We start from the raw sequence: 21,293 nt of genomic DNA on the forward strand, positions 1-21,293 counted from the left end.
CTTTCTCGTTATGTAAAAATTGGTAGTTGTCGATAGCTTCGGTATCGGATGCTATTGAGCGATGTCAAAGAGTATCGTAGATAGTAGAAATCACCGAGTGAAATTACAATTCCAGAACAGAAGAGAGTTCTGCTGAAAGTAGATTAAGATAGTGTGTAAAAATATACATTGCAGGTATGTGCTGTAAAATTTGTGTATAAAAATATGCACTTAAAACATGTGCTCCAGTAGCATATTTCTAGTACATTGCACTCCTTATTTGGAATTGTGTTTGGCATCGAAGACATATGCTAAATTTGCAGGAATTTGTTATTGAGCATATAAATGAATAACGGTATAATAAAACATAATTATTTGCCCGTGTTTGTACCTGTTAACGACTAAGCTAGAGCGAGGAATTTTACTTTCAAGTATTTCGGCGCTTTATAGGTGGTAGAAAGGTCGCGTATGTAGCGTACAGCAGCCACATTGTTCACTGTAAATAAATGCTTTCTGAATTGCAGAAATAATTGTTTGCATCCTGTTAAAATACTCAATCCTGCACAGCCATCTCAACTCCACACCATAAACCAAATCAGCTGTCTTGTACACACTCTTAACAGTTATGTTGTAATTGAAATATTGTCACAGTTTTGTGGTATGGTCCACCAGAATTGTCCACATTGGCTATTATTATTGAGTTTATACTAAGCCATGACCTTTTCCATCAATTTCTTATGTTTATGTTGATACTGACTTTAATTCTCTTTTCACTTTATGAAAAGTGCCATACCAGTTGACATGTATGGTAAATACTGTGTGGCAGAGTCAGAAATGCTAACTAGGCGAAAGTAGGGGGAGAGATCACGTAAGAAAAAAAGTATGAGAACTGTAATGAGAAGACTGTCAATCAGTAATTTAATTGTCCATGTGTTAACTGATTTTAATGCAACTAGGCCTGTCATAGAAGAATCTCAAAGTATCATGTAACTGCTAAAAGAATGAATCATCAGTCAGAAACGCCTTGCAAAGAAGTGTTATCTTCAATTCTGTTTGATAATACAAGCCTTAGACTATCCTTGCTGTTAACAAAAGAAAATGCATTTTCAGAATACACAAAATGAAGTCAAAGACACCTGTTAGCATAATATTGTGAGAAACATGTACCATCTATCAACAGACTTGTCATATGACTTCTAATCATGCTTTCAGATCCACTTTATCATCAGTATTAGCAATTTATTTATCCAGAATCATTTTAGTAGGAAATTGGTCAGCTTAATACAAGGAGAACATAGGCTAATTCATTTATACATACACTTGAATATCCTCATGCTTTATGGAGGGAAGATGAGACTGGTTATCAGCTGTGGACTTTGTGAAGGAATCATCCCAATATTTGATGCAAATAACAGTGTAGAAAACAAATTTAAAGATGTATGAACATAACTATTTTTCAGAAACAAAAAATAATGTTAAAGTGTTTCATTACCGCTCATGATCTACATATATGTTTTCATAACAGCTTCAAATGGTATTTGGAAATTTAATTTTCTGAGAAAATAAATTAATGGGATCATGTCATCAGAACAGATGCAGCAAAGGCAATAGGGTGTTTCAAGAGTTTTGTTTTGATTCGCATGGGCAGGAGGTATTGATAGTGCACATATTTGCTCATTTGCATCTAATGAAGAGCATTAGATAGCAGAATGAATGACATGTTGTTTGGGATTTTATTAATAGACCTACTTTTTATTGCATATGTTTCATGCATTGTTTGGCCTTTTGCTCCCTTGTTTGCTGAGGCTCCTTATATGATTACATTGTGAATTGACTATTAGCTGCATTAAAAAAAAGTAAGATATATCAGCATTATCAATTCCTTAAAAAAACTGAAGTGTTTCTCACATACTTTGTTTATTAATGTTGTAATTCCTCAGATCTTCCTGTTGTAACTGTGTAACAGGTTCTCACAATGCAGCTCATTGGAAGTAATTGGGTGATACAGCATTTCAGTGTCCCTCATGTATTGAAGTGCTGAGTGGATTGTCTGTCAGTATACCACCAGCACTCTCCCTTCCCTTTCATGCTGTGTTGATGTCAGTAAGTATTATGTTTGCTCCTCAACATCTACTATGAATTTAACTTTTTTTTTGTGTGTGTGTGGTCAGTTCCCTGGGATCCCGTTTGTTTAATACACACATGAAATCCAGTCAGGACACATGGCACTGAACTGAATATATGCAATCCATCTCATTAGTGTGACCACTGCCTATGTTCAATGTCAACCATGTAACCCGTCACAGACATCGGGTGCAGCACTAGCATGCCAGGGTCAAAAACAGTGCAGTTGTCATGTAGCAGAAATGGAGGAATTTATCTGACTTCCAAAAGAGCATGATTGTTGGCTTTTGGAGGGGGAGGGGTGGTAGAAACATTTCCGAAATGGTTAAGTTTGTTAACTGTTCATGCCAAAATGGCGATATCAAAAACCAGTGGTGAGGCAACTGTGTTGCATCAAGGGCCATAGGTGGTTGGTGAATGACTGCTGTGGAGATGTGTACGGGGAATAAACATGCAACTGTTTAACTACTGACTGCCCAAATGAACAAGGATCCTACCAATAGTCTCCTCCATGACTGTTCACTGAACATTGCTGTGTGCGGGCCTCCACAACAGACAGTGGCTCAATGCACCCATACTAATTGCTAACTTGCTAACGAATGCTGGAATTTGCATGCCAGTACCACAACTGGATATCTGTTGAGTGGCGTCAGGTGGCCTATTCAGATGAATCTCATTTTATGTTGCATTGAACTGAAAGCAAACACCTCACAAAAATGGTCTGAAGGGCCTATGCTGGAGGAGGGAATGTTAAGTTCTGGGTAAAGTTTTGTGGCATTCTCTGGTGATCTCACTGTTCTGGATTGCACAGTGGGTCAATTATTGGGGCCATGACCACCTCCTGCATGCAATTTGTCTTTCCTCGGATTGTGGCATCTGCTAACAGGACACTGCAATGTGCCGCATAGCTTACAGTGTACTTGTATGGTTTAAAGAGCACCAGGATGAGTTTATCGTATTCCTCCAACCACCAAACTCCCCATATTTAAACCTGTTCTAGAATCTGTAGGACTACCTTGATCAGGCATTCCATGCCATGGATCCTCAGCTGAGAGATATAATGCAGCTGGCCACAACACTGGAGACGACGTAGCTCCACAGCCCTGTTAGCATATACCAAAACCTCATTGACTCTTTTGATGCATATCTCACAGCGTTCCGAGATGTGAAATGTGATTATTCAGAATTTTGATAAGTGGACGCAATAATGTGACTGGACAGTGTAGAATACAGTCATTGCCACAATGAAAAGTGAGGCTGTCAGTGGGTGTGATTTTTCAGTCTATCATGAATATGTGACAAGACAAATCGTAAGAACATGGTGCACACCAGTTACTTTCATCCAGCTGCATTCCAGAACTTTTAGCTACTAGTGTTAAGTCAACTCTTATGATACACACTCAGTTTAAAATTTCACTTTCAGACTCAGCAGAAGCTTAGTTTTCAAATGCCAGTTTAGTTTACAAAAAGCACTCAAGGCCATTTTTATTTTTACGGTTTTTTTCACCTCATATTTTGTACAAAAACATTTCCATTGTGCCTATGACTGTGACATTACAGTATTTTCTTTACAGTTTGTTTGACACAGATTATTTCGGTCCTATTATCATTGGTTTTCAAGCCCACTTTCATACTTGCTTAATAAGTTACTCCAGCTGTTGCAGTTTTATCTATAGGCTTCTAGAAGTGGTACAAGTGCATTCTGTGTTGGATTTTCGATTGCATGCTGTTGTATATAAGTTAGCATGATGAATGATGGTACATCAGTACGGCAATACCTAACTCAAATGTAGATAGCCAATGTGATTCTCATTTGTAATTTCATTTGCTTCATGGATGGAGTCAACATTTATTTCCTTTCACCTGCAGCAGTTCAGTAAGCTGATATTTTGTGTCACTCACAGGAATTTAAGCTGTGTTCTTCGGTTCCTGCTTAACCATACTGTTAGAAACAGCAACATATTCGGCATATACAGCCACAGATTACATGACAAGCAAGACTATAAATATGACTGCTGCTAACTTTACTCAGAGATTTAAGCTGTGCTATAGAGTCCCAATATAACCACAACCTTGGAAATCATGATGTATTTGGGGAAAAAGTCAAGTATTTGTACCACAATTTAAGCTGTGCTATTAGGTTCCAACCTAATCACACTCACAGAAATAGTGACTGTTCCGGGAAAAATAATCAAATATTTGTGGCAACCACAATTATGAAATTGAGCGACTCTCATTGGCTGCAATATATTTCGCCTGATTGACTACAACCAATGGTAGTGAATTGCCAACTGCTGCGTTTGATGGTAATGTGCCGACACTGTAAGGGCACATTAGTCCTAGAGGTAAATAGTACACTGTTTATTAACAATTGCCCAGTGATAAATGAGCACTCTGACCACAATGGTCAAATAGCAGCAATGACCCAGAAGACACCTCAGTCTTTTGTTGACTAGAAAGACTTGGACTATCCAGTAAGCAGTTTTAAAAAACATTCAGAGGATGTTGTTGTGATTTATTTAATGTGTTGGATGCCACTTGTAATTTTATTAGATAAAGGACCTCTTCACTAGTGTAATTGCCTCCCAGTGAGAACTTTGAAATATGGCAGCAGTACAGGATTGCGTAAACCACTGGTTACAAAGATTATTAAAATAGAAGAAAATTATTTACTGATTTCGTGTTATTAGCAACACTATTCAGTTTTAAGAAACAATATTAAAATGTTTATGTTCAAAAGTAGCAGTCTTGAGAATAAAGTTTATACCATATGGTGCTCAGTCAAGATGGTAACTGGAAGCGTTGAGAATCAGGATGATTGTCATTGCGGAAAATTAATAAGTGATGTGTACATCATACACGTGACATAGTTTTTAACAGTCAGAATTTTAATTGAGAAGTTTAGAGTAGTTGGCTCAAAAACTGTTTGTGTGGAAACAATTTAAAGCTTAATATTACAAGCTTTTTATTTTTCTTTAAAAAAAGGGTGGCCATTGTGGTAGTTTGTGTATTAGTTTATTACTTGTGCGCACAATTTTTCCAGTGTGCTTTGTTTGTAGGTCTACACTGTTGTTAAAAGCTTATGAAGAAGAAAGAATAATGAGCATATCTTAAAAGAGATTCCTAGTAAGTCAGGATTTGGATTTCATAGGTTTCACACAGGTGGTTTTGCCGAGTGTGCCACCTGTAAATTCATCTCTCAGGTAGTAAAATATTTAACTGACAGGATATAAAACATTGGAATAGCTTGTCATCTTGGGAGCGAGTGGGCCAAGGTGTTGGTCCTCTCCAACCAATCCATAGTCCTGAAATGTCTGTGTCACATATTAGCGCACATTGTGATGAAAGTGTGCTGGTTTACCATTGTGCATGAACTACATTTGTATTAAACTTCCTGGCAGATTAAAACTGTGTGCCAGACCGAGACTCAAACTCGGGACCTTTGCCTTTCATGGGCAAGTGCTCTACCGACTGAGCTACTCAAGCACGGCTCATGACCCGTCCTCACAGCTTTAATTCCACCAGTACCTCATCTCCTATCTTCCAAAGTTCACAGAAGCTCTCCTGTGAACCTTGCAGAACTAGCACTCCTGGAAGAAAGGAGACATGGCTTAGCCACAGCCTGAGGGATGTTTCCAGAAGGTAAGAGACAAGGTACTGGCAGAATTGAAGCTGTGAGGACAGGTTGTGTGTCATGCTTGGGTAGCTCAGTCGTTAGAGCACTTGCCTGCGAAAGGCAAAGGTCCCGAGTTCAAGTCTCGGTCTGGCACACAGTTTTAATCTGCCAGGAAGTTTCATATCAGCGCACACTCTGCTGTAGAGTGAAATTTTCATTCTACATTCGTATTCTTTGATGCAGTGGCACAGTCTCCAACAAGTTGGACATTATATTAATGAGAAAGTCCAGATAATGCACACCAGTCAACCTTTGTGGTAGCACGCATGGCTCTATTAACCTATTGTTAAGTATGCTGCCCATAAGTTGATTGCGAATCGGTATTGATGCCCTCTTTCCTGGAATTGCTTGGGCATTATACCTGCTCATACATGCTGGTTGTGGAAATTCACTACACCATCTCTTGTGAACCCTGCCTCATCGGTAAATAAAATCTTTGATAGGAACAGTGGATTTCAGCACACTTCTGCAACAGCCATTGACAGAACCATTGTCTTCCATGATGATCCTGTGGTCTTAGGGCCTGAACGCAGTGTAGATGATATGTGTACAGCAATTGTTCATGAAGTATCCCCCAGGTAAGAGCGAGAGAGAGACGGACATTCTACTGCTGCCAATCGTCGCACGCTGGTCCCAGGGGTTTCTTACATCAAACATAGCACACGCTGCTCCATGTCAGGCCTGCCGACTGTGTGTGGAGCCTTCCACTGTAAGTCTTCTGAGATGCAGGGGTACTTGTTTCGCTCAGACGTTAGGAAAGTCTGCTGGACAGCTTATCAGAGAGCACACTGCGCTTTGGATGAGAGCACACTGAGCTTTGGATGTTTTTCAACATAAAGGGCACGGGCTTACAGGCTTCGTCCATTTGCTAAATCATAGCAGAATATCTTATCTGCTATTTCGCTTGTCGAGTAGTAAGCTTCCGTTGCTAATAAGTGGCAGGAAAGAGAAAATGTAAATGTACTACACCATTTGTATGTACAAACAGTGCAATAACAATAAACACAATTCGGGAGGACGACGGTTCAATCCCACGTCCGGCCATCCTGATTTAGGTTTTCCGTGATTTCCCTAAATCGCTCCAGGCAAATGCCGGGATGGTTCCTTTCAAAGGGCACGGCCGACTTCCTTCCCCGTCCTTCCCTAATCCGATGAGACCGATGACCTCGCTGTCTGGTCTCCTTCCCCAAACCAACCAACCAATAAACACATAAGTGAATCTGCATTTGGAGGAAGGTACACACCATGAAATGTCCCGAAGGTTGACAGTACTGTACACTAAGGGACATAAAAACAATGAAAACTGTGTACAACATTACTCAAATCACACAACTGACTGCATACCACGTAGGTAAAGTACTGTGAGTAAGACATTGTAATACTATGCTGTCACATTTGAGAGATCGCAAATGCAACAGCTGTGCTAATATCTGCAACCAGGCATTCCGCAGCCATTCCTTTAAACACATGTTTCTCGGAAAGTATGCATTTCCAGACCCATGTTTATTGAACTTGAACACTTTGTATACACGAGGGACATCCAGTAATTAGATAAGTCGATGTAGGAAAGAAAACTAGGCTTTTTAAAAAAATTATACTTGTAATACTTTTCAACATACCCTCACCAATATTAATACATTTGACCAATGAACCAGTTTTTTTTTAAAAAAAATATATATACCTGATACAAACAAGTCTTTGACGTGTTTATTTTAGCAACTTCCCCACAATCCTTTAATCACTTCATTGTCACAGAACTTTTTCCCACATAATGCGTGCTTGAGTGGACCAAACAGATGAAAATCAGAGGGCGCCAAATCTGGAGAGTGAGGTAGTATTTTCCAACCCATTTTTTCAATGGTTTCTTGAGTCAGATGGGCCTCGTGAGGGCAAGTATTGTTGTGCAGCAATATCAGGCATTTTCTTTGAAAAAAACAATCCTGTTGCTCGCTTTACCTTGTTGATCAGCATGTCTGAGTAGCAGATATTGTTTATTGTACACTGATTTTCCAAATAATCAGAAAAGGTGGCACCTCGAGCACCTTTAAAGACAGTCAACATGACTTTTCCCTCTGGTTCTTGAGTTCTGAATTTCTTTTGGATAGGTTCCATTCCATGCTTTGATTTAGACTGAGCCCAAGCTCCATTATGTTAAAAACTTGTTCACAAAAGGATCACCTTCCATTTCATAGTGTTCTTTCAAGTCTGTACACTTTTCAATAATGCATGCCGTGGTGGCTTGTGTGCATCAAAGATAGAGTTAGTTGCACCCACAACGGTGGGGTATCTGTTGACAGGCCAGACAAATGTGTGGTTCCTGAAGAGGCGCAGAAGCCTTTTCAGTAGTCGCAGGGGCAACAGTGTGCATGATTGGCTCACCTGGCCTTTAACATTACCCAACACGGCATTGCTGTACTGGTACTGTGAAAAGATTACAGCCAGGGGAACTAGAGCTGTTATTTTTTACCAAGGACATGAAGCTCTACTGTATGGTTAAAAGATAAATGACATCCTCTAGAGTAAAATATTTGGAAGGTAAGAGAGACTTCTATTTGTATCTGGGCAGGAACTACTCAGGAGCAGGTCATCATCAGGATAAATGAAACCAGATATGCAGATGGTGAAGAGATTGAGAAAAGTATTATGAGATTAAAGATAATTAAGAGAGAAAAAATGTAATTTTGATGGGGAATGGGATTTGATAGTAGGAAAAGGAAGAGAAGGAAAAATAATAAGTGAATATGGACTGGGGTAAAGGAATGAAAGAGGGAGTCACCTTCTAGAATTTTGCACAGAGTGCATTTTAATCATGACTAACACTTGATGAAGAATTGTGAAATAGTGTTGTATACATGGAAGAGACCTGGAGACACTGGAAGGTTTCAGATGGATTACATAATAGCAAGACAGATTTTGGAACCATATTTTAAACTGTAAGACATTTGCAGTGGCAGCTTTATGCTTGGACCATACTCTATTGGTTATGAACTGTAGATTAAAACTGAGGAAACGGCAAAAAGGAAGGAAGTTGAGGAGACGGGACCTGTATAAGTTGAAAGAACCATATGTTGTCAAGAGCTTCTGAGTGAGCATTACACAACAATTAACTACAGCAAAGGAAAGGAGTACAGTAGAAGACAAATGGGTGGCTTTGAGAGATCAAATAGTCAGGCAGGAGAGGATCAAATAGCTATAAAGACAAGGCCTAATAGAGATCCTTGTGTATTACAGGAGATAATGAATTTAACTGATCCAAAGAGAAGATACAAAAATGCAACACATGAAGATGGTGAAAAGGAATACAGACGTGTAAAAACTGAGAGTGACAGGAAGTACAAAATGGCTAAGAAAGAACAGTTAGAGAACAAATGTAAGGATGTAGAAGCATATACCACTAAGGCGAAGATAGATACCACCTTTAGGAAACTTAGAAATGTTTGGAGAGAAGGGAAGCAGGTATAGGAATATCAGAAACTCAGATGGAAAACCAGTACTAAACAAAGATGGGAAAATTGGAAGGTGTGTGTTGGGGGGGGGGGGGGGGCTGATTTATATAGAGGAACTATACAATGGAAATGAGCTTGAAGGCAATAATATATAAAGGGAAGAGGATGTCGATGAAAATGAATGGGAGATACAATACACTATGAGAAGAGTTTTATACAGCACTGAAAGAACCAAGTCAAAGCAAGGCCCCTGGTGTAGACGACATTTCATCAGAACTACTGATATCCTTGGAGAACCAGCCTTTACAAAACTATTCCGCATGGTGTGCAAGATGTATGTGATAGACAAATTACCCTCGGACTTCAGTATGTAATAATTCCAAAGAAAGCAGTTGCTGACTGGTGTGAATATTACTGAACTATCAGTTTAATAAGTCATGTTTGCAAAATACTGACATGAATTTTTTAGAGAAGAATGAAAAAATCACAACATTGATGACTAATTTATGACTTTTCAAGCTATTGACACACGGAAGTTTTCACAGCCTCCTCATCTTCAAGGTAAATCCCATTATGAGCTTCTTTTAGTGGCCCGAACAGATGGAAGTCTGATTGTGCCAGGTCAGGGCTGTATGGGGATGAGAATACTCTTCCCATCCAGTTTTCACAACCTCTTCAGTCATGTGATGCCTGGTGTGTGGTCTTGCATTGTCATGCATAAGATGATCTGCCATAGCTTGTGTTGGAGGAACTCCCTGAGGACGTGCTTAAAGCTGTTTGAGGGTTCTGACATACCGGGCAGAATTTATTGTTCATCCCTGCTCCAAAAAATCAACCATAATCACACTATCTGCATCTCAGAATACTTTAGCCATAACTTTCCATGTCATTTGTGCAGTTTTGAAGTTTTTTTTCTTCTGTGAGTTTCCATGACGCCTCTTTGGTTAAAAAAAAAAACAACAACAAAAAAAAAATGTTTTGTCTCTAGTCACTCTTTCTTCCAGGAACTCCTCTCCTTCCAAATGGAAGTGCCAGAAGAATTTTTCATGTCCCTTTATTCTGGTCAGTCAACATTCTTGATAACCAAGTTGCATGAATATTTAGTGTCACAGTTTTTGATTATTCGACATCATACGTGTTTACTGCCGAGGGAGGTAATGCGGAGCTAATCATCTGCAGTCACTCTGTGTTCACCATGAATGATGCCCTTGACTTGCTGAATGGTGGTGTTGTTGCAGTCACTGGCCTGCTGCTGCGAATTTTGTCAGCCTACAGTGTTCTCCCTTCAACTTCATTGTATGAACTCACCATCTGACAGTGCTAATATCCACTGTTGCAGCACCGTATACATTTTTCATCCTTTCATGACTGTGGATGGGCATTTCACCATCTGCATTCAAGAATTCTGTCACAGAATACTGCCTAATAAAAACATTGATGTTTGTCACTTTGTAAGTGAATGAAGTACTGGCATCTGTTGATGCAGAAAGATACCATTGCAGTGGGCTGTAGAAGCTGCTTTGCAGAATAGTGCCAAATTCAAATTTTTCACTTAACAGACCTTATTTATGGAGAAAGGGAGGCATTAATCCACTTTGACCCTCGTAGGTTAAGGAAAGGTAAACCTACATTCATAGCATTTCTAGGCCTAGTGAAAGCTTTTGGAAATGTTTACTGGAATACACTTCTTGAAATTCTGAAGGTAGCAGTAGTAAAAGGCTGTTTACAGCTTGTACAGAAACCAGATGGTAGTTAGAAGAGTAGAGGAGCTTGAAAGGAAAGCACTGGTTGAGAAGGGGTGAAACTAGATTGTAGCCTATCCCCAATGTTATTCAATCTGTATGCTGAGCAAGCAGTAAAGGAAACCAATGAAATATTTGGAGGAGGAGTTAAAGTTCACGGAGAAGTAATAAGAGCTTTGAGGCTTGCCGATAATGTAATTCTGTTGGAGGCAGCAAAGAACTTGGAAGAACAGTTGAATGGAGTGGACAGTGTGTAGAAAGGAGGATATAGGACAAACATCAGCAAAAGTATAGCTTGTGGTGGATGAACGAGGGTGTGCTCAAAGCTGTTTGAGGGTTCTGACATATTGGGCAGAATTAATGGAATATAGTTGAATGAGGCAATGGTTAGGGAACTGGATTTGGAAATGACTCTAAAAGTACAAGATAATTTTTACTTTTTTAGCAGGAATAACTGACGTTGGCCAAAGTAGAGAGGATATAAAATGTAGACTGGCATTTGGGATAAAGAAATAGAGGAAGAGAAATTTGTTAACATTGAATATAGATTTGTGTGTTATTAGTCTTTTGTGAAAGTATTTGTTTGGAGAGTAATGGAGTGTATGGAAGTGAAAAGTGGTTGATACAATTCGGATAAGAAAAGAACGAAAGCTCCTGAAGTGTGGCGCTACAGAAGAATGCTGAAAATTAGATGAGTAGATAATGTAACTAATGAGGTGGTGCTGAATAGAAATGGGGAGAAAAGAAATTTCCATCACAACTTGCAAAAAGAAGGGATTGGTTGATGGGATATGTTCCGAGTCATTAAGGGATCACCAAGTTGGTGTTGGAGGGAACTTTATTTTTGGGGATAAAAATTGCAGAGGGAGACTAAGAGATGCGTAAAGGAAGCAGGTTTAAAAGATGGACATTGCAATAGTTATTCGGAGATGAAGCAGCTTGCACAGGAAGACTATTATGGAGAACTGCATCAGACAAGTCTTTTGACGGAAGACCAAAACAACAAAGCTGGAGTTCGTTCCTGATAACTTTATGAACTATGGCAAGACTTACAGTAACTGCTATGTGTTGAGGCACAGACTGCTCTACTTGGATACAGCTCTACAAACTAGTGGTGCTGTCCTGTGTAGATTACAGGAGTCTCACATACAACTTGACATCATCTTTGACATTGCAGATGCTGGACCCGCTATACCGTTGTGGGGTACGACTGACAACTGATGCCTCTCAGACTAGCCCCATGATCAGCCTCCTAACAGAGGCAGGAGTTCTATTGTTGCAGGTTCTATGACAACAAAATTGATTGCTTATGCATTACAAATCCACTGCTCCCTGGAGCACCCGAACTAATGTCCCCTCTTTCCAAAAATGGAGATCCATCTCTCACAATGGTGGACCAGGTCTCTGGTTATGATCACCACTTGCATCCAGTCTTTTTTAACTCCAGCTTTCCCGTCTAACATCTCTTCTCTGGGCTCACTAATGTACACCTCTGTGGTGCATCCCCTGTCCATGGCTCTGTCTTGATCTATAACAAGGTCCAAAAGACTTGGTCCATCTTGAAGCCCCCTGCCGTTAATTCTTCTCCATTTGTTTATATACCATATAGCTGTTTACTACAACTAAATGCATCCCCTACAAACCACAATGAAGTGCATGGCAGAGGGCATTTCTCATTGTACAGTGTACTGAGCAAATGGTGCAGTGCCGAGACTCTGGACTTACATTTGAGAGTGTAGCAGCTCAAACCCCAACCCAGGCATCTGGATTTATGTTTTCTGTGGTTGCTATAATTCCCTTAAAGCAAGTGCTGGAATGGTTCTTTTGAAAATGACATGACAAATTTGCTTTTACAATTCCAATTTGTGCCCAGTCTTTGTGGACCTCATCGTTGATAGAATGTTAAATCCTTATCTTCATTGCTTTGGACCCTGTATTAGGAATTCTTCTTATTTACTTTGGATATGAAGTGTTGGAAGAATTGATTTTCTCATGACGCTGTGCAACTATAATTAATCTGATCTCGACTTCATGGTCCATAGGGTAGTGATGAAAAGATGTCTGTAGTATACTCTTAGGTTCCTCATTTAATTATGGTTCTATAAACTTAGTATGTAAACTTTTGCAGAATAATCTACCAGTTGAAGTTTTTAAACCTTTATGTGATGCCCTTCCATGGTTCAAACCAAATTGTGGTAATTTGTGTTGTCCTTCTTTGTGTACATTCAGTATCCTCTGTTGGTCTTTGGTGTCTCTGAAAGTCTCCTAGTAGACTACATGTTCTCTGCATTGTACCAGTGACCTGTTCCATCTACAACTGAATGTGTGTGATCATTTCATTTCACAACCCACAAATTGTTACATATAAATATTGTTGCGAGGTGCCAGTTTTTGTACTACTGTAACATCTTGTCTAGATCTGCTTGATTGTATTCTGTGACTGTTACGTGCATAACCTATGTTTAGCTCTCTCTCTCTCTCTCTCTCTCTCTCTCTCTCTCTCTCTCTCTCTCTCTCTCTCTCTCCCCCTCTCCCTCCCTCCCTCCCTCCCTCCCTCCCTCCCTCCCTCCCTCCCTCCCTCCCTCCCTCCCTCCCTCCCTCCCCCCCTCCCCCCCTCCCTCTCCCTCTCCCTCTCCTCCCCCCCCCCCCCCACACACACACACACTCTAGGAACAGACAAGATTTCTGCGCTTCATAGCTTAATCCAACTTGGGCACAGAAAGGTTTACGGTGATTGTGTGGTGTTGGTGTTGTTCCCAAATTATCTTTTGTACAGCTATGTGTGTACAGCCTAGACACTGTATACAAATAATAGCTTATACAGCAAATACATCACACTAGTTGACTAACAGTGTGTGTACAGTCTAGACACTGTATACGAATAACAGCTTATACAGCAAATACATCACACTAGTTGCCTAACCTGCAGTGATTCAAAAAATAAATAAAAATAAATAAATAAAATAAAATTTTGACATATAAATATTAGTCCATATAATACTAACTTGAAGGTGTCAAGAAATAGTACAAAGCATTGGAAACATGATCGTTTGTCAGTACATTATGTCTCCATGTAAAAAAAATTTAGCCGATTTTGAACTTTCCTATAATAGTAAGCTTCATTTACTATGTTACCAGCCTTTAATACAAAATGTATGTATAATCACATATCTTAAAATTGACACCTCTGATTTTATAATTGTTAGCATACAGAATATAATGCATTTAAAGACACCAGAAACAATTACGTTCATTGCACAAAGGCCATTCAAGTTAAGGCTACCCACCACTTTGGATCCAATTCGCAAAATTTTGAAAATCAGACTTCACGTCCATTTTTATTTTGATACATACCAAACATTACTTTCAACAGTATTAGGAAAATGATAGATTACTACTCATTGTAAAGGTGATACATTGGGTTGAGTTGCAGACAGGCACAACGAAAAGACTGTTACACGTTTAGCTTTTGCCAATGCTTCCTTCAGAAAGGGAAAAGTACTCATTCAGGCAAGCAAGCACACCTCATGCTCACATCACTGCCATCTCTGACATCTCAGACAAGAATGCAACTGTCACATTGAGCAGCAATCTGAAGTGGGGCAGGGAAAGGAGAGGCATAACAGGGTATGGGTGGGGGAGTCACTGGTTCACAGATTCCTCTGTGAAGGACCCAATAGATGTGCGAGTTGCGTGCCTCAAGAAGAGATATGAGATATCATTACCAGTTTAAGGCGGCGGTGGGGGGGGGGGGGGGGCAGTGGAGGAGATAAAGTCCTGCTGCTGCTCGTCTGTTCTGCCCACTGACTTCACTGCTTTCATATCGGAATATTCCTGATGTACTTTTGCTGTCATGTCTCGTGCAGAGTTCATTTGGAAACAACTATCCCAGTTGCCAAAATTATTATTTACTCTTATATCCATTGCCTGTTTAATGACCAAATCCCATTACCTATCGGCATTGCACAGGTTCAAAAATAAATATGTTGCCTTCCTTGATGCTGTGCTTTGCCACAGTAGACTTGTCAGTCTGGCTGAGGTGAACGCTCGTAAGTGTTTAAACAGTGCTACAAGATTGACACAGCTATGAATCTCTCAGTACCGTTCAGGACATCAGGAGCTAGCACAGCTTCAATGAATGCCACATGTTTGTTTCTGAGCAAAGGTGGTGTGCAACACCATTGGCTTCTGGGATTCAATCATCAAAGAGGCAATGGAAATAAGAGCACATGGTAATCTTGTCAACTGGGACAAGGGTTTTCAACTGGGAGATGTTAGGTTCACTGCGGTGATACCTATCTATGACTCACACATCTGTGCCCAATTTTGACCATTTGGCAGCCTAACGACTTTCGTGGTCCTATAGAGTCTGAGTGCAATGGGCCTTTCATGGCATGAAGCTCACATCTGGTACAGCTACTTGCTGCCATAACTAAATCATTCTCAGAAATAATATGCTGGTTACTGTTTTCAGTACCCAATTACTTAAAAGCATGAAAAAAAATGCGTAGCTAACCAGGTTATGTACATTTCAGAAATATTACTGCGAATGCTCAATCATTGTGTGTGCCTTCTTAGTTTTTTACAGAACTAGCCAGTTCAAGAATGCTTAGAATGTATGATTGTGTCACAATCTTTCTCGTCTTATCTTCCCAGAACTACTTCATGTATTGGCTGGTGGCCTGCCTTGGCTTGACATTACCCTCCTAGGGTTATTGTTGGACAAGAAATTTAGCAGTATTGATCATTAACCTGAGATGTTCACTGACCTGTATGGAGTCTTATGTGATATTAAGTTTTCTCAAATCCCTTCTTGTCTTTTCCAGCCATCCCATGTTATTCTCTTAAAATAAAATTGCAAATAAAATTAAATATACTCCTTTGCGCCGTTGTCATTCAGTCTATAAATATGACTGTAAATCGTTAATCTCCTCTTCCATGTTGTGTCTATGATTGTTTCTGTATGAATCTTCATTTCTCCTGCTGAGCCAGTTTCCATCTTTTTTCTTTTGTAGTCCTAAAATTTTTCTGGGAATTTTCCTTTCTTTCTTTCTTTCTTTCCCAGTTCTGCTTGTTTATCACGTTTACTCAGTATTAGGCATTCAGATTAATTTTTTACATAGAACAATACTGATCTTTTTATTATATAGGTTTTGGGGGAGTTTGTGTGCTAATTCCATTTTCTTTTATCTTTCTTTAATTGTGGTGTTTTCTAATCCATTTTATTGTATCCATTCTCCCAAATACATAAACTTATTAAATCATTTGATGTTACCATGTTGTCTTTCTAATTATTTTTCTCCGTTCCATTTCTGTTCAACATTTTGGTTTCTCATACAGTATTTGTAATCTGGTTTTAGCTGCAGCTTTGTGAAGTGTTTCAATCGTTATCTTTTAATCTGTTTTGTCCTTCAGACTATTGCAATATCAGCAGCAAAAGTGTGACATTTCATCCCAAATCTTCCTGTCCTTGGCCCAGATGGATTCCTTCGATGTCTCTCTCTTGTAGTTCTTTATCCCACTCTCTCATAACCTTGCCTGTGATCATATGGAAAAGAATCGCTGAGAGCCCGTCACCCTGTGCATCTGTTGTGTGAATTCTGGAGGGTTCAGACAGTTTGTACCCACCAGTTGTGTGTTCTGCTTGGTGTTCCATGTTATGCAGTAGATCTTTGAATATAATTTTGTAGGTGACTGGAAGAAGAGATATGCCTTGGTAATTGGTGGTGTTTGCCCCACCTCCTTTCTTGTGTTGCGGATGTATTATGGCTTGTTTGCAATCTTCTGGAATTTTTCCTTTCTCCTACCAATCTTTAATAACCTCATAAATGGTTTCAGCTGCCCACTTCCATTCCAGTTTCCAGATCTCAGATAGTATCCTATCTTTAACTGGCACACTGTTGTTTTCCTGCCAGCCAGTGTATTGTTGAGTTTGATACAGTGATTGTGGTTCTGAAGGTGTATTTTCTATTTGAGACTGTCTAAAAAAAATAGTCTCTGTGTTGTTTCCTTGCAGTTTAGAAGAGTTTTGAAATATTTTTGTTGTAACTCAAAGTTCTTGTTATTAGTAGTCAATTTCCCTGTTAAATCTTTACTGCGAAGGCTGGCCTTCTTGTACAATTGGCATTAATAAATGGAAATATTTTTAAACATAGCATACTGGGAATAAGTCACTTCTTGCCTCACTCTTATTTGATTTGACAAGTTTGGTGACTTCATTTTAATTGGTTTCTTTATTCACTTTAGGACCATATACTTTACATAATGTTGTCTAGTTATTTACACAAAATTATATGTCATTTTCATGCCATAATAATAAATGCGTGAGTAGTACTACCATAAAAGTCTTCTGAAACTATAAATTGACAGTAAATACAGTGTGTCATTGCAACTGTGGTATCCAGTCTTGCGCACAAATGTAAGCAGCAACTCATGTGTTCAAATGGTACATTAAGTTGCGATTTTGGAAACTTTTCCTGCTTTTTCTTTCTTTGAAAGTGAGAACCTGCCAACTTCGTATGCATCATTGACATATGTGCTATAAAAATACTTAACAGTAAGCTCTCCCTAACGTTAGAGTATGCTGGTTGTGTGCAGTATGTTCTAATTTACAAATGATAGAGCACAGCAATCAGTCTTCTTATTCTTGCAGACTTTATTCGGCAAATCCAGTGCACCATTTCATAGTATTAGTGCATGTTCTAGTATGTCAGTCCCCTATTGTTTGGGCTTCTATCTAAGTTCTTTCAAGACTACTCTTGAAAGACTCTGCATGATGAGTGACATGAGCAAAAATATGTCAAGAATGCTCTGACGTGAAAGTAGCAGAGCCAGCAGGCAGAATAGACAGGCAGCATCTCCAGGACCTGATGCCTGAACCCCACGGCATCTCCTCCAGGGACATGCGCTTAATTCACCCATTGGGCTCCCGGTAGAGGAGACCATGTTCCAGCGGCTATTAGGGAGTGAAAGAGACCTACAACCAACACTTTTCCTGAAGATAACAAGTAGGAAGCTTGTCAAAACATTGCGACAACATAGTTTCATGACTCTTCTGATAGCCCGAGAAGATTTTGTCAGTGTAGTTCTCTGAAAAAGCTGTAGTTCATTATAATAATGAGATTACATAATTGCTTGCATAAATTATTCTGTGGTTGGTATTGTGTGGACATAATTGTTTATGGCAACACTAAAAGATTAATCATGCCTCCAAAAGTCTACATTTCTTATGTAGAATGAAGAATGTCCCAATATTCTGTGCCCTGTCTCCCATCTGTGTCAACTGTGGAGAGCACCATTCGTCTTGCTTGCCTGACTGCAGGATTCTCCAGAAAGAAAGGAAAATCATGGAGTACAAGACCCTGGACCGACTGACCTACACTGAGGCTAAGAGAAAATTTGAACGCCTGCATCCTGTGCACATGACATTGTCTTATGCCGCCGCTACAACAGTTCTGACACTATCAGCTCTGCTGACCCCAGTCACCTCTCAGAGCTGGAAGACTACACCTGCCCCCTTGCTGGTTGGGGGCCACTTCCCTTCCTGTTGCTCCTGCAGCAACACCCTCCCAACCATCAGGGACGTCCGTCCCAACTTCTAAGCCGGAGAAGCGTACAACCCTTGGGTCACTCGCTTCCCAGGTGTCTGCTAGTGGGAAAGATGATACCTGCCAGTGGCTGAAGAGCCCAAAAGTAGCTGGTTGCAGGGCTTCACGCTCATCCTCAGTCCCAGAGACTGAATCGGTGATTTCCTCCCAGCCAGGGAAACCCAAGGAACAATGAGAGAAAACCAAAAAGGAGGTCCCCAAGACCAAGGGAATTGTGGTGGCACCCACACCACCGCTATCTCCAAGCTCTGCGTTTGTGAATGAGGTGGGAATTCTGGCGTCCACTGAGGACGTAGATCTCGGCGGACCCTCGGACAAAATGGATATAAACTGCTCAGGCAAAAAGTCGGTGTAAACTGCCTCATTGAATGTTCCATGCCTTCTCATTCTAACGATGATGTCATCCTCCAATGGAATTGCGGTGGTTTCTTTCACTGCCTGGCTAAGCTACAGCAACTGTTAAGCTTTACACCTGTTATCTGCATTGCCCTCCAGGAAACCCGGTTCCCGGCAATATGGACCCATGCCCTCCGTGGCTATAAGATATATTACAGGAACCATAGCGACTATAATTGAGTGTCAGGTGGAGTTTGCGTTTATGGCCTAAACTCAGTCTGTAGTGAACATGTGCCCCTTCAAACCCCTTTTGAAGGTGTGACTGTCAGAATAAGGTCGGAGCAGGAAGTATCTGTCTCCAACACTTATCTTCCTCCAGATGGTGTAGTATCCTTGAGTGTATTAGCTGCACTGACTGATCAACTCCCTAAACCTTTCCTGCTTTTGGGAGATTTTAACACCTATAACGCCTTGTGTGGTGGCACTGTGCTTACTGGCCGAGGCAGAGATGTCGAAACTTTAGTGTCTCAGGTCGACCTTTGCCTCTTAAATGCTGGGGCTGCCACACATTTCATTGTGACTCGAGGTAGTTACTCGGCCATTGATTTATCAGTTTGCAGCCCAGTACTTCTCCCATCTATACACTGGAGTGCACACGAGGACATGTGTGGTAGTGACCACTTCCTCATCTTCCTGTCACTGCCCTGGCATCGAGTCCATGGGCGCCTGCCAAGATGGGCTTTAAACAAGGCGGACTGGGAGACTTTCACCTCTGCTGTCACCGTTGAATCACCTCCACATGGGAACATCGTTTCTGTGGCAGAAAACACAATCCCTCGCTCTTTGGGGTGCCTCCGGTGAAAGACAGTCCATTGGTGTTCGCCGGAAGTCGCTGAAACAACTAAGGAGTGTCGGCGAGCTCTACAGCGACATAAGCGGTACCCTTCTCTGGAGTACCTCATAGGCTATAAATAGCTCCGTGCTTGTGTTTGCCAACTTATCAAATGATGGAAGCAGGAGTGTTGGGAGAGATATGTCTCGACCATTGGGTGCCATACGTCACCTTCCCAGGTCTGGGCAAAGATCAAACATGTTGTCGGGTACCAGACCCCAACAGGTGTTTCCGGTGTCTACATAAATGGTGTGTTATCAACCGACGCAAATGCGATTGCCGAGCATTTTGCTCGAGCATCTGTGTCAGAGAACTACCCGCCAGCCTTTTGCACTCTTAAGCGGCGGCTGGAAGGGAAACTCCTCTCGTTTACTACACAATACAGTGAATCCTATAATGCCCCATTTACGGAGTGGGAGCTCCTCAGTGCCCTTGCACATTGCCCTGACACAGCTCCCGGACGAGATTGGATCCACAGTCAGATGATAAAACATCTCTCATCTGACTACAAGCGACATCTCCTCATCATCTTCAACCAGATCTGGTGCGATGGAGTTTTTGCATCCCAATGGTGGGAGAGCACCAGGTAAAATCCCACTTGATGTGGATAACTATCGGTCCATCGGCCGCACCAACATTCTTTGTAATCTGCTGGAACATATGGTGTGTTGGCGGTTGGGTTGGGTCCAGTCCTAGTCACGTGGCCTACTGGCTCCATGTCAGGGTCGCTCTACCACTGAAAATCTTCTGTATCTAGAGTCTGCCATCCAAACAGCCTTTTCCAGATGCCAGCACTTGGTTGCCGTCTTTTTTTATTTACAAAAAGCATATGACACGATCTGGTGACATCATATCCTTGCCACATAATACGAGTGGGGTCTCTGAGATTCACTCTCGATTTTTATCCAGAATTTCCTGTCGCTTCGTACTTTCCATGTCCAAGTTGGTGCCCTCATAGTTCCCCCCATATCCAGGAGAATGGGGTCCTGCAGGGCTCTGCATTGAGTGTCTCTATTTTTCATGGCCATTGATGGTCTAGCTGCAGCTGTAGGGCTGTCCGTCTCACCTTCCCTATACGCAGACAACTTCTGCATTTCATACTGCTCCACCAGTACTGGTGTTGCTGAGCGGCACCTGTAGGAAGCCATCCCCAAGGCGCAGTCATGGGCTCTAGCCCATGGTTTCCAGTTTTTGGCCACAAAGTCGTATGTTATGCACTTATTTCGGCGACATACCATTCATCCAGAACCAGACGATCCACTCACTGTAGTGGAAACATCGATTCTTAGGACTGGTTTTTGATACCCGATTGATTTGGATACCTCACCTTCGTCAGCTTAAGTGGAAGTGCTGGAAGCACCTCAATACCCTCTGGTGCCTGAGCAACACTGGGGTGTAGATTGCTCTACACTGCTGCAGCTCTACAGAGCCCTTGTTCAATCCCACCTTTGGCGGCACCCTCAGATTTGCATTTACTCAACCCAGTGCCCC

General features: G+C 41.0%; 1 protein-coding gene across 2 annotated transcripts in view; it reads left to right on the forward strand.

Annotated features, from left to right (window-relative positions):
• Window positions 1-31: 31 nt before the first annotated feature.
• LOC126281926 (zinc finger CCCH domain-containing protein 11A-like) overlaps window positions 32-21,293 on the forward strand; it is a 62,797-nt gene continuing 41,535 nt past the window's right edge. The window contains exons 1-2 of one of the 2 annotated variants that reach the window (XM_049981259.1): window positions 32-174; window positions 1,946-2,082. In XM_049981259.1, the coding sequence (XP_049837216.1) occupies window positions 2,077-2,082 (6 nt within the window). In that variant the 5' untranslated portion in view covers window positions 32-174; window positions 1,946-2,076. The remainder of the gene's footprint in view (window positions 175-1,945; window positions 2,083-21,293) is intronic. The other variant, XM_049981260.1, reaches the window with a different exon arrangement.

Source organism: Schistocerca gregaria, chromosome 7, assembly GCF_023897955.1.
Source record: "Schistocerca gregaria isolate iqSchGreg1 chromosome 7, iqSchGreg1.2, whole genome shotgun sequence".
NCBI lineage: Eukaryota > Metazoa > Arthropoda > Insecta > Orthoptera > Acrididae > Schistocerca > Schistocerca gregaria.